Source organism: Ixodes scapularis, unplaced genomic scaffold (genome assembly GCF_016920785.2).
Source record: "Ixodes scapularis isolate PalLabHiFi unplaced genomic scaffold, ASM1692078v2 PGA_scaffold4__175_contigs__length_147842914, whole genome shotgun sequence".
NCBI lineage: Eukaryota > Metazoa > Arthropoda > Arachnida > Ixodida > Ixodidae > Ixodes > Ixodes scapularis.
This window is the reverse complement of record NW_024609879.1, coordinates 66763358-66777281: the sequence shown is the minus strand read 5'-3', so window position 1 is coordinate 66777281 and position 13924 is coordinate 66763358. Positions and strand designations below refer to the sequence as shown.

At 46.6% G+C, this 13924-nt stretch overlaps 1 protein-coding gene and 1 pseudogene across 1 annotated transcript; both read left to right on the top strand.

The window, feature by feature from the left end:
- Positions 1-7978: 7978 nt before the first annotated feature.
- On the top strand, positions 7979-9385 carry LOC120844761 (tigger transposable element-derived protein 4-like). The gene has a single exon (XM_040216706.3). The coding sequence runs from the start codon at positions 8051-8053 to the stop codon at positions 9332-9334; it is 1284 nt and encodes a 427-aa protein (XP_040072640.3). The 5' UTR covers positions 7979-8050; the 3' UTR covers positions 9335-9385.
- A 1173-nt stretch (positions 9386-10558) lies between these two features.
- Positions 10559-12143, top strand: LOC115331336 (annotated as a pseudogene).
- Positions 12144-13924: the final 1781 nt, after the last annotated feature.

The following is a 13924-nucleotide window of genomic DNA, read 5'->3' as shown; positions in this document are numbered from 1 at the left end:
GACATAAAGAAGTACTCTCGACACTAGGTGCCATGGACATAAAACAAAATTGCTACTGTATTATTGAGAAAAACGTGAGAATAGAAAGCGTGAAGACTGTAACTACGGAAACATGGCATTTTTCTATGTTTTTGGAGTCTCCGCGAGCGAATAATAATTTGGCATGCTTTCCCAGTTCGAGCCAAGCGATCGTGTGCATTCTTCAAAGCCTACACCCTATTTACCAAGATGGCTGAGACGGACGCAAGCGACACGAAAACCACAAAGTCCAAGGGCTCTAGGGTTCAATGGACCGAGGGGGAGACCCGCACCCTAATCCAAGTGTGGGAAGATAATATCGGCGATCTACGGCGCCAGAAGCATAACGCCGGCGTGTACGACACAATGGTGCTGCACCTTGGCCGCTTGGACATAATGAGGAGCCGCAAGCAAGTGGTAACGAAGATAGAAAACCTGGTGCAAATGTACAGGCAAGTGTTTTTTGCAGCCCCTTTTTCACAGCGTCTGGTTTGTTTTTCACTTGTGCGAGCGTGCCGCTCGAAACTGCCATTCCCTGTTTTGTCCATAGTGAGCAACGCTGCCGAGCGTCAGTTGTGAATGAGAATGCGTGGGAATTTTGCGCTAGATCAGGAGTCAGCAACCTTTTGTAGTGGCTGGCTGAGTTGTCACGAAGCTCACACGAAGAGGGCCGGACGCCAAGTCGCGAAAGAGGTGGAGCGCGACAGGGGGGGGGGGGGTGGTGTAATACTTGTCATAACAATTAAAAGTACCAAAAAGTAACGTTTACAAAAAGCAAAATAATATTGTAATAATATTTTTAGTTTCGTTTTTATCTGTTTGTAGTCAGCCCCAAAGTAGTAAACATCACTGGTAAATGTCATTTTGTCGGTCGTGTGGCAGCACCTCCTTTAGGGAAAGGGCCTTTAGTGAAAAGGACATTTACAGAAAAGGACCTTTAGGACGCTGTCTGACACGGGTATTATAGGGCTTTAAACTCCCCTCCCCTCACCCCCCCAAATCCAGCCTACCCTATGATATACACATGCACTTTGACGCCCCTTTCCCCCCTCTGCGCCCCAATGCATAGACATCTCAGCCCTCTCAGCCCCTTCCCCTTCTCTCCCTCCCCCCCCCCCCTCGTCAGCCACCCCTGCCCGAAAAAAATTCCTGGCTATGCCACTGCTTCGAGTTGAGGAGGCGAACGCTGCTCACTTTTCTCGCATTTTCTTTTGCGACTGTCGTTGCGTGTAAAAAAAACAAAAACACACAAAAACTAATGCATGTCTTATATAGGTCGCAAATGTCGGGGAATAATTCTAGGCAGCATTTACTGAGAGTACAAAAATTGCTAAGTCACCCAGGCCTCTTTATGATAAATTTTTTTGTTTCTCATCAGCTGCATAAAATTTGAGCGTTGCTTGTGTTTCTTTTATCTACCCATTACTAATATCACCCTGCTGCTTGCCTACTTCAGAGGCCTTGGGAGCAGACAACACTGACTCTGTGGACCTCCGAGAACGTGCTCAAGACCAAGAGAAAGGATCTGCTGGTCTCACCGACCTTGGTACTAATGTCAGAGGCAATGAGAGGTGCAGAGGGTCAAACATTAATTAACAGCATAATGGAACTGTTTTTAAAGCCATCCATTTTTGAACAGGCACCAGTGACATCCCTGCCCTTTCCAACAAGCCTACAGCCAGCTTCCCACAAGGTAGAGAGCAGACCACTGGCTCTCCTTCAACGCCTCGGCATGGACCCTCTGGTATGTCGTTTTTTTTATAAAGTAACATTTGCCCACCAAAGGTGGTAATCACCAAGAAAATAAAAGCGCCGCACCACTGGTGTGCACTTGAGTGCTTAGACTAAGCGTCAGTTCCTTATTTTTTCTTTCTAAAGGTATGCAATGCTATGGTGACAGACATATCAAACTTGCTTTGTGTTTTTTGTTTTTCCTTTTTCGATTATGCTTTTGAGACAAGCAGTATGTGCCAAAATGATACAGAGCCCATTGTAGAACCTTACGTAACTTATTTGCGCTGTTTAAGTGAAAACAGTATGTGCCAGTGGGCAATCATGTTGGAACCATCTGATACATTTTTCATGGGCTCGAATAACTTTCTTTTAAAAACTCATGCACACACAAATCCGCTGGGACCAGAATCTTAGTTGAAATTAACAAGAAGTTTAATTTAAGAAAATTTGCATCAATGGGACTGCACAGTACGTAACAGATTTATGGTAAATATTCTCATCTACTTGCCACTGTCATTATTTGCAGGCAGGTATAGCTCCAGTATTTATTACCACATGCATGGTGTAAACGTTTGGTCTGCCTTTATCTATGCAGGTTCTTGCCCGGTTCATAGCGGGAAGAACAGAGACCTACTCACACCGCAGACAGTAAAAAATTGTCTCAAAATGGAAGGGCACCGCACAAAGGTACCGGAAAGTCTTGTCGAGGATTCAAGAGCAAGGGAGGGCCCGAAAGCCCATTAGGAAGGCTGCACTGCAGACGTTAAGCTCAATTGTGTGCCCAGAGTTTTACACCTGATTCAAGGTCACAAGAAGAAGGGGAGGAAGTGCCCACAGGAACTGAAGGAATTTGCTAGGAGCATGTATTTTCATGGTCCCAAGGCATGTCGATTCCTGTCCAAAGTGCTGGCTTTACCGACTCCGAGGCATCTTCGAAAGTGATTGTCTGAGGTGCCTATGACACCCGGAATTATTCCTGCAGTGACTGATGTCCTCAAGGGCACTGTTAAAGATTGGCTATTAAAAGATTGGGCATGCATCACTATGTTTCATGAGATGTCTCTGCGACCAAATTTACAATACGTGTATGACGAAGGAAATGATGTGGTCACTAGCTTCTCAGACGACGGCATAGAGAGGACAATTGAGGTGGCAAACAGCCAATATTTACCTCCTTTCTGGATTCTTAAAGCCCTGCATGCAGCCCCTGGCGTTCGCATGGCGAAAATGATATTGTGTGCTGAAAAGACGAGGGAACTGCTGCAGGCCTTAATAAGACAGTTGAACAAGATTCAGTTGTTTGTGAAAGAAGTAGTGTGTAATCAGGGGTCAATATCAAATTATCAGAGCAACTGAAAGTGACACAAGAAAATTCATCTTTTGAAGTAGGTGGCAACAAGATTTATTTCTCCTTTGACGCTCTGCACTCAATAAAGTGCACGAGAAATAACCTGCGTGCGCCTCACAAGCTTTTCATCGGCTAAGAAGCCTTCTGAAATTGTAGATTGGCAACACATTCATGATTTTTATGAATCCTCTAATCCCCTCAGACAGAGGTTGACAAGGAAACTGACAGATGTTTACATTCATAGAAGGCCCTTCAACAGCATGAAGGTAAGGTTTGCCACACAGGTCTTGAGCGACACTGTGTCCCTGGCAATGCTGTTCATGATTTCAATTGGAGCACTGCCTGGGACTGCCAAATTTACAGCAGACTTCATGGAAAGAGTGGATAATCCGTTAACTGCCTCAACAGCTCCACTGCCGTGAATGGCAAAATGAGCTACACTATAAGTGCCAATCCTGAACCCTTGGAATTTTTGCAAGAGGTAGTCACATGGATTGCAAGCTGGAGATTTGACAGCCCCAAACAGCCACTATTCGTGACGGCTTGTCACCATCAGGGCTGTCCTCACGCTGCAAGAGGACCTCTCCCAAAATATCAACTTTACTTGCCTCCTGACATGCCACCTGCAGCAAGACCTTCTGCAGAATCTTTTCAGCTCTTTGAGAATAAAGCATGGCTCCAATGAGCCTCCTAATGTGCTGCAATTCATTGCTGCACTGAAGCCCATTTTTGTTGGGAAACTGATCACTCCGACCTCTCACGGGAACTGCGATGTGCATGACTCCTATGTGGTAGCACGCATGTCGCAGTGTGACCCTGCACAGGGACCAGACATTCAGGAAGCTCTAGCCAGTGAGACGTCGGGTGAAGACCTCCCAGACATCACGGAGGAGAATGTGCTCTACTGCTTTGCAGGAAACCTTGTGCAGCAGTTCCTCAAGAGCCGCCCTACAGACTGTATTTGCGATCGACTTTTGAAGGAATGGGGTGGTGCATTCACAGGGAGAATGGAGGGGCTCCTCGGCAACTCTACCCCATCTTCTGCAGGTTTCTTTAAGGCCGTTAAGCAGATAAAAAAATGTTTTCTAGAACATGTCAGCATAGTTGCACATTTGCAGGGTGTAGGCAGTGTGCCTCAAGAAAAACTGCCTCCAAACCTATTATGCACAAAAGGTTGCCACAAAGAATTGTTGATTCAGTTCTGCCGAACCCATCTAATCTGGCACATTAGGAATGTTAATAAAGTATTCAGAAAGCCATGCAACAGAAGATCCAGCATGAGGAGAAAGCTGGGAAAGCTCCAAAATTAGGATCCACAGCAACTGTCTGCGTGCCAGCGGTCGCGGAGTGAATGTGGATTTTTAAATCAACCACTGGGCTAATACACAGGCCGTAATAAAGGGGTGCTACAAAACCTAGGTTGTCAGCGCCCCCCCTTTACAGCCTGTCGCCGCTAGCTGTTGAGCCGCAAGGGCGGCACAACAGTTAGCGGCGACAAGCGGAGGCTTGTTCACGCTCATGTTGTTTCCGATAGTACTATCCATTGTCGGTGCCGTATACCCACGATTTACATAGCAAAAAATATATCTTAAATTACGCTGCAATTGTGAATGCAACTTGAAACATCCTTGGTTTGGCATTATAGCTGATGCTTTTAGGATTTACTGTGCATTTTATCTATCTCCAAACCAAGGATGTTTCACGTAGCATTCACAATTGCAGCGCAATTCGAGATACATTTTTGTTCGCTCACCCAACTGTCGCAGCTGTATTTATGAGTGTGCGCTCCCACAGGTGCTGGCATGCACTGTGTCATGTGGCGTTTGCTCCTCGCCGCACGTTCGGCCAATTGTGCCGTGTCAGTCCTTCGACCAATTTAGTGGCCACGCTCACGGCTTGATTCATTCACTTTTGGCAAAATACTATACTATGCTATAAATGTTTCGCACCAATAAATTCCACCGCATATTTTTAGAGCTCATAGAGGGCCTCAAAAAAGGGGGCTATGCAGCAATGTTGCTGCTGTGTTACCTCACTTTTTGGTCCATTACCTCCAGTTTCTTAGTGCTTTGCTATATTCATTGTATTATAAATATAGAGTTGAGTGTTTTCGGTTTAAACCGGTAAAAGTGTGCCGAATCCTTCTTTCGAAATTCAGTATTAACCGAAAGGCTCACTATTTGAAATCTCTATTTTACCTCTTGTCCAATTTGCAGCGGTTGTGAATAGCATTTTTTGCTATTCGTAATATCTGCAGTAGGGATTTTCAAGTCACGTGACTGACTTCATGGGGGACAAATGTATCCAGTAGAATGGGTGCCGTCAATCCTTCCCCTATTCTAGCGTAAAAATGCTATTCTGCTTGCAGAAAAAAGACGATGAGGCTTGATAGTCTTTAGATGTTATAGAACTTTTTTGAAAGTGCACGTTGCAATTTTTTTTCATTTTTGGCACTTTCGTGTTTTTTAGTGTTTTTTGTTATCATGAATTTTTTGTGCCTGACTGCCCTGCGAATTTGTAGGTCACCAATGACCTAGTGCGATTACCTTGTAGGATGGCTTGCATGTTTTTGCATTTCTGCATCAGTGACTCGATTTTGCTCCTTACGTACACTAACAAAAACTTTTTGCTCAACCACAGTCTGTAGGGGGTCGAGGACCTGTCAAGCTGTTCTATAGCAGCTTTTTTCCTCAGTCTCCCCCCTATTTGATGGAAATAAAGGCAATTATTATTATTATTAAATGAACCGGGCTTGTGAACTTTCAGAGCCTCATGTAAATGTCCTCACAGAAAAAAGGCTCGCTGCCCTTTTTCTGTGAGCGGAATTGCATTTTTACGATTTAAGCAAGGGCTGATTGACAGCATTTATTTTACTGGGCACATTTGTCCCGCATGAAGCCAGTGACCTGACTGACTGAAAAATCCTTACTCGCGGTGTTTTGCAGCGGTTGCTATTTGCAACCGCTGCAAACTGGTCCACGGCAGAATTTCACTTGGAGGTTCCTTTAAACAATGATTGCAGTGGCAAAAAAAAGGAAAATGTGCACAAAAAAAAATTGCAATGTGTGTATGTTCATACATCCTAGAACTTAGTCTGCCTCAATGGGTGACTTGTCTCCCAACTCTAGATGAGAAATTTAGCCAGTGCAGTACAACCACTAGCCTGGGGTCTTTGAGCTGGTGTGCACTAGCCGAATCGGCCACCGATCCCCCCGGAAAATGTGCAACATCGCAAAGTTTGAGTGTTTCATGAAACATTGTATGAACAATGTGTTGTTTAATCCTAAATCTGCGAAGTAGAATCTGGTATTTTCCCCATTATACTGGTGCATTAAAATCGGGGATGTGGCAGGATCATACATATAAGTTCTCAATTATGTTTAATGGCTAGCGATATACTCAGGTGTCGGAGGAAAATATTTTATCTACAGTTGAATCTCATTCATTTAAACTCAAGGGGGGCCGAAAATTCGTTTGAATAAAGCAATGTTTGAATTACCAGGAGTTACCTCCCATAAAGATGCATAGGATGGGACCTGCATGTTAGTTTGAACTAAGATAGTTCGAATTAATGAGATTCGACTAGTAGTAGTATTAAAAAAGGTAGCCTTTTTCATTCTTACACATATCATTAGCACGTTCGCACCTTATGATGAGGTGAACATCTCTTCGCACCTTTATTTAAAGGACTGTCGTGGCTTGAATTGACTTGTTGTCTGCTTCTTAAAAGTCACGATGCATATATTGTAGGCTATGTTCAACAATGTTCTGTTTCCAGGTTCATGTGGGGTGCAACCTTTTCATACCCTGTGGCAAGTTCAAGTTTGTATTCAATGCTACATGTGTACGAAGTGCGTCAAGGATGCATCCAGGACAATGTGGACAACGCCTGAACTACTGGAACGAAGCGTGAGCGCCAGGCCCTGCAACAGGTTCCGGAAATTGGGTGCTCAAGGGAAAATACCCATGACACCCGAAAAGAAGATTGCTGCTCGCAGTAAGATAATTACTTTCTAAGATGCTTGCAGTGACTGTCAGCATAGAAATTACCATATTTACTCAAATATAAGGCGAGGTTTTTTTCCAAAGTTCGTAGTCTTAAAGTCATACCCTGCCTTATATTCAAAGCTCAGTACAGCAATATGGCGATTTTGGTGTAACAATTTCAGTTTCCGCCTTTCAACCATTTCCAAGCTTCCAAAAGAGCCCGACAACACTGTTAGAAATCTAACGGAGAGATTTAAGAATAAAACATACACAATGTTACACAAACGCAGGTTACAGATAGTAACTACCGAGTTTCGGCAGCTGCAAATGTATTGAATAGCTCGCGATGCAGCAGACGCGATGGCTGCAGACGCCTTCAACCATGTCAACGAGCTGAGCCAGCGGTAGCCGCTTCCAAGCCAGTAGTAGCACAAGTCGGGATGCCATTTTGCATTTTTTGTTGGAGTGCCTGGAGTCTCTGTGGCAGGATTTTTTCAGTGCTTGCTTTTTATTTACGCGACCAGTGCAATGGCGAGTCGTCGTTGCCACTGCATCGCTTTCCGGCAGGAAAGCGATGAAAACTAATTCACGCTCTAAAGCATGCGCTGAGCACTGCGGTATGCAACAATTGCATACCATATTCTCACAAACCAGCAGGGAACGCAGAAACAACATGGGAGCCAACGGCAGTGCACTGGAACGCCAAAGTTGTTTTCCACGCAGGCGGTACAGTTACCGACGGAATTATCGGACTCCGAAATTACGGACTTGCTTGTTATTCCGGACATCGACGGGGAACCGTTACTTCCCCGATTGAAGTAGTACATATTAACAACTAGTTTTGCGGACAGTTTGCGGCCCGAAAGTTCAATTTTCCGGCTTTGGCTTAAAGGAGTTCTTTCCAAGAACCTTCCAGTGTCTGGTGACGCACTCAAACAAAAAGCAGAGACTCTTGCTCTGAAAATGGACATAGAGAACTTCAAGTTCACCGACGGATGGTTGCGTGGCTTTAAGAAGCGACACGGAACTTTGTTTAAGAAAGTGTGCGGAGAGAGTGGAGCCGTCGACCAGACCACTGTCGCGGACTATCGCTTAAACAAGCTCAAGGCGTTACTGCAAAAGTTTGCGCCCGAAGATGTGTTCAACTGTGACGAAACCGGCCTTTTTTTTAAAATGCTACCGGACCGGTCTCTGTGCTTTGACGGTGACTCTTGCAAAGGAGGAAAAAACAGTAAGGATAGAATCACCGTCATGGTGGGGGCGAACGCGGTGGGCACCGAGAAGTTGCCGCTCCTCATCATCGGGAAGGCGAAAAACCCCAGGTGTTTCAAAGGCATGAAAAAACTTTCTGTCGGTGACAAGGAAGTCCAACTCGTCGTTGTCGGCTCGACAAGCGATTCGAGGAGTTTCAAACATACAGGTCTGGTTGCCGTGTGGTATTCCAGCAATACCAAGGCGTGGATTACGCACCTGTTGTTCGAGGACTACTTGCGCCGTCTGGACAGGGTGTTCGAGCATCAGAAACGACGTGTGGTGATCTTTGTGGATAACTGTGGAGCCCACGGCGCTGTGGACAACCTCAAAGCCATCCGACTTGAATTTTTGCCCCCTAACACTACGAGTGTTCTCCAGCCAATGGACCAGGGCATCATTCAGAATGTCAAGGTCCACTACCGCGCTCGACTGCTGCGCCGCACGGTCCTCTGCTTAGACAACGGGAAGCGTTATGCTGTGGACCTCCATGCGGCAGTCAAGATGTTGACGGATGCGTGGATCGCCGTTCGGCCATCGACAATTGCCAACTGCTTCAAGCACGCAGGTTTCTGTGCCAGTGTAGAGTCACTAGCTGACAACGCAAGTCTGGACCATCAAGAGGCCGAGGACATCGCCGCAGCAGCGGATGTCGACGAGTCTCTGTTCGCCGACCTGCGCGACAGTGGAATGGACATTCCTGATGCTGCTACATTCAGTGCGTTCGCGGATCTTGACAGCAACCTCGAACTGTGCGCGGAGCTTACGGACGAGGAAATCGTGCGCCAAGTCCTCGGACAACCTGAAGAAGACTCGGATTCTGACGACGACGATCACCACGCGCAGCCGTCGACAGCGGACATAACGAGCGCGTTAACCTTGCTGTCCAATGTGTACAGCGAGAATATGACGCTGGCGCAGATGCAAGCGGACGTGATCTCCCGCAGGCGGAAGATGAAACAAGGTACCCTTGATGACTCTTTCAAGTCCGCCTAGGCTCAATAAAGCCAAATTTTGTGATCCGAGGATTTTTCGGACTGCTTTATTTATCGGACGTTTTTTCGGTTCTCACGAAGTCCGCAAAATCGGTCGGCGACTGTATTTGTTTTGGTGAACACAGCGACCCTTATAGTTCTATCTCCTCGCCAATTGGTGAATCTGCTGTCGGTACCAGGCGATCGAGGAGAGTTGGTAGCTCCCGACCAAACATGGCCTTAGCTGGAGTAACACCTGTTGTTTGGTGAACCATACTATGCTGACAAAACAAGAACCGTGAAAGTCTCAGGTCCACCAATGCAAACGGTTCTCGGGCCAGCGCTCTCTTCAACTCGGCAACATATCGCTCTGTCTGCCTGTTGGTAGTAGGATGGTATGGAGCGGACGTTACGTACCAAACTCCATTGACCTTGTAAAAGTTCTGTATTTCGCCAAACACGAACGCTGTTCTGTTGTCTGACACCACCTTGTGTGGTATCCCATCCTCGTTGCCAGTATTTACTTAGGAGTTTTGTTTATTATCGTAACACGGTGAGCAATGCCAACATGGCGACAAACGCACTGCTCAAACAACTGCTTCACTTCGTCGTCGTTTGTCCTCTGCACCCAACTGCCATTGGGCTGGCTCCTTGGACATAACAGTATGGTAACCATACAACATATACACACCGTAAAATACCGAGCATGGGCCCATGTCACATTAAGGGCCAACCCCCTATTTTTGAACAATTTCAAGAACAAAGGACACATCAACCCCCCACCCCCCATTTTATGCAAATTTCAAAAAATATGTGAAGGACATGGCAAGTGCCCAGGTGCCGCGGACGGCCGTTATCTCCTGAAGTTGAAGCGACCGGCACTAGTTATGAGTCACGACAGCGCGGGTGAAGGGGGCCGCGGAAATCGGGCGAAGGGCTCTGGCGCAACATGGCAACACTCCGGCGCCGCGGGAATCGAGGTCAAATGGCAGAAATAACAAAAGATACAGGTGAGCTGGTGTACAAAGGAAGAGAGGCAAGGGCACGGTGGCAAGAGTAAAGCAGTGAAGATACACTACGTTGGAAAGGAGGATCTAGCGAATGGAAAGCCGCACAGAGCTTAGCGCGTGTGCTGCACACGTGCCGTGTGCCCGTGTGCCTCTGCCTCTTCGCTTCCGCTTGTTCGGTTAGTTCCGTATTCATCGCGCTGCATTGCTTGCGTTCGCTCAGTTCCCTTGTTTGGACGATGCACTCGTATAAGATCGCTAGGAAAGTCGAAGTTGTTGAATGGCATAGGCGCCATGGAAAGAATGTAGGCCGGACATCGTGTGAGTTCAAGATTGACCGTAAAAGAGCGCACGAGTGGGACTCGTAATACGAACTGCTCCTGCAACAGAACCACGGAAGATCACGGCTGAAACGCAAGCTGAGTGACGGGGCACCAGTCTTCAGTGAAGAGGTTGATGATGCCTTATTTGAATTCTTGGAGGATGAACGCAGGGCTGGCCGCGCGGTCAGCAACCGGCTTCTAGAGGAAGAAGCAATCAAGATTGCGGACGAACTGAACCTGGGGAACTTCAAAACGTCGTCGCAGTACGTGAAACGGTGGAAGAAACGGTTAGGTGTGTCCATGCGGGTGTGCATGAATGACAGCCAGAAGGCGCCATTGGACTTTGGTGATGCGGTGAATGCCTTTCGAAGCAGATTTCCGGCTTTGCGCACTTCTTACGCACTTAGTGCTTCTTTTTTTTTCATTCCTCTCAATAAACTGTTTATATCCATGCTTCCGCAAGGCTTCTCTGCTTTTATACGTTCGCATGCTCGGCAAATGATGGCCCTTTTCCAAGTGCATCAAATGGCCGCCATTTTGAATTCGGCGTTCTGGCTGAGCAAGGGCCCACCCAACTATGTCATCCTTCTGCGTTTTTGCTCTTGGACCTAACAAGCGCCCATCCCCGAGTTTTCCGCGATTATCCCATAATTTTGAGTGGGCGCTTGCTCGGTATTTTACGGTATACATGTCTCAGCAGATGCTTCGTAGGATTGAATGTACAATTAATTCAGTGCTCTTCAGTGGTTGTCACGTAAGTCTGGCATGCATTTGGTGGATACTGAAATGACTCGCGGGGATATATCTGGCCATACGCTGAGCCAGGCACGTAGCCGGGATTTTGTTTCGGGGAGGGGGGGGGGGGGGGGCACCCATGGGAAAGCACTATATGTATGGGGGAGAGGGTAGAGGACGCCCCAGCAAAACTGAAGATTTGATCTGAGGACTTGATTACCTTGCGTGTTTCTCTCCCCGACTACAGATCTACACCAAATTTTCACTCAGCAAAGATGTAGACTGCCCACCACACCATAGGACAACGGAACTCTACCTGACTGAATCTATCGCAGCCAACCGCGACTGTCCCCAGATTTTGTAAACGATGCTGTTTCCCAGTTCACCTGGACTCTCAACAGTGAAAAGAAGAGGCCTGTCATTAAAGGTGAAGCGGACTATCCTGCAAGATCATCAACGTGGTTCGAAGAAATCGGACATCGCCGAAAAGAAATCGGACATCACCAAAAAGAATTCAGAACGCAGACAAAATTAATGCGGCACATACAATGATGCTTTCCGCGTAGACTGCAAGAAGCAGTGCAAGTCAATGTACGAGGACATGGAGGCTGCACTCCTCATATGGTCTCTGAACGCGTGTCCCAAGGGCGGCCTGGTCAGCGGCCCGATTCTTGCCGAGCAGGCTCGCGACCTAACGTTCGTGTTGAAGCACGGCTTCACGCCTGGAACCTGCTGGTTGCAGAGACTTAAGAGGATATCTCAGTAGAATTTCATCTCCGATAGGAACTTTTTCAGAATCCAGATGGCTCTGGGGAGGACGCCTTTCCACTCAACTGCTTACGCGATATAGTGCTGCTTCCAAATAAAAATAAAGACAAAGCTCGACTTTTTGTTCCGGTTCTCAGCGGACGGCTTGACCCTGAAAGCCCCCCACTTCACGCATCCCGTCCCACCACCCTGCGAGCTGCGAGAATGGCTTTGTTTTTTGTCCGTTCAAAAGGAGGATAGCGGGGAGTGTTGTGGGCCTCCGAGGCCATCGCCAAGGGAGCCCTTTGTCCGATTCTTACCGGATTAGGAAGAAGAAAAAAAAAACACTGTTAGAGAACGCCTCATTTAGCTGCCTGATACTTTGGATTCATTTGGCTCGGTTCTTCGCGTTCCGAGATTTTTCGTACGATACAATTTCTATATAATATGTAGACTGTTGACATCGTCATTACAAAACGAAGTGCGCCATGTGTCGTGTCATAATGTTGCGAAATAGTCTACCACAAGTCAGAATGGCGCTGCGTCCTAAATAGCGGCCCCTCAGAGCCTTCTTTTCATTACTGCGAAGCAGTGCTTAGAAAAATAAAGCTACTTACTCTAAAAAGTGTCTGATTTCCTTGTGTGAAAAAAGAAACGAAATGAACCAGTTCCCGATACCATCAGCAGCCATTAGAGTCACAACGTTTTTTCCATAGCACCGGATTTCAACGGTCACCCCGATTCCTAAATCGGTGTGCATTGTCGAAGTGGCACGGTATCAGAACTATATGTTGTACTGCCGAAATGCTAAAAAAATCAATAACCCCAAGTTTAGATAGTGTTGTGTCTTATATGCGTACTGATCAAAGCGTAGTTCTAGAGTCACAAAGCTATGCTTTAAAAAAAATATTAAAAAAATAACTTCCATGATTACGTGTTCCGATTAATCACTTCGCAAAAGTGAATTGCCACTGAGGCTCTAGCATGTTTTACCGAGCACCGCATTCGAAGGTTCGAAGTAAGTAAGCAAAATAAAGCATTAATGAATGTGCATGCAAGACGCCATTTGTTTTAGGTATTTGTTTTAGAAAAGTTACTACTGCTGAGGCCAGCACGTGTGGCGCGTGCAACAGCGATCCCCGCATTATCCTTGATGAAAGCGTAATATAGCAATATGTCTATTCCGTCGAAGCCGTCTCGTAGAACACCGTTTCATCGAACATCATGGTTTCTTGCCAGATCGTTTCTCGTTTTTGTAAATATTGTTTTTTCTTTGCATTCAAAGGATAAATATAATGTCACGAATGAAAAATGATGAGGCGTTGAATAACTGAAAAAACTAAACGTTTAATGGGGCGAAGAAAATAGAAGGTTGGCGAAACAGCAGGATCGGGACTGACTCCGGCTCTCCACGCGGAGCTCGTTACGTACACGCGTGGGCTTCTGGAACAACCGGCGTAGAAGGTTCGGCGCGCAGAACGTTCTAACCTCGAATAAGCCCCCCAACAGGGTTATGGAATTTACCAGAACCAAACATTACAGAAACAATAAAAAATAAATGTATCCGCGGCCAGGCATCAAACCTCGGCTACTTGCGTGGAAGATAAGCACGGTAACCGTTAGGCCACGGGCGCGCTGCCTAGTTGGCAAGCCGCGCACGCGGTAATATTATGTTCTGCTTTTCTTTTGCTTTGTAGTAAACAATGACTTCCTTCGGTTGTGAGGCCTAAGACGAACTTGATACTTTTTGGGGGCCAGGAGTCGTCGGGTGCCAAGACGGGGGTCACATTGTTACTTTTC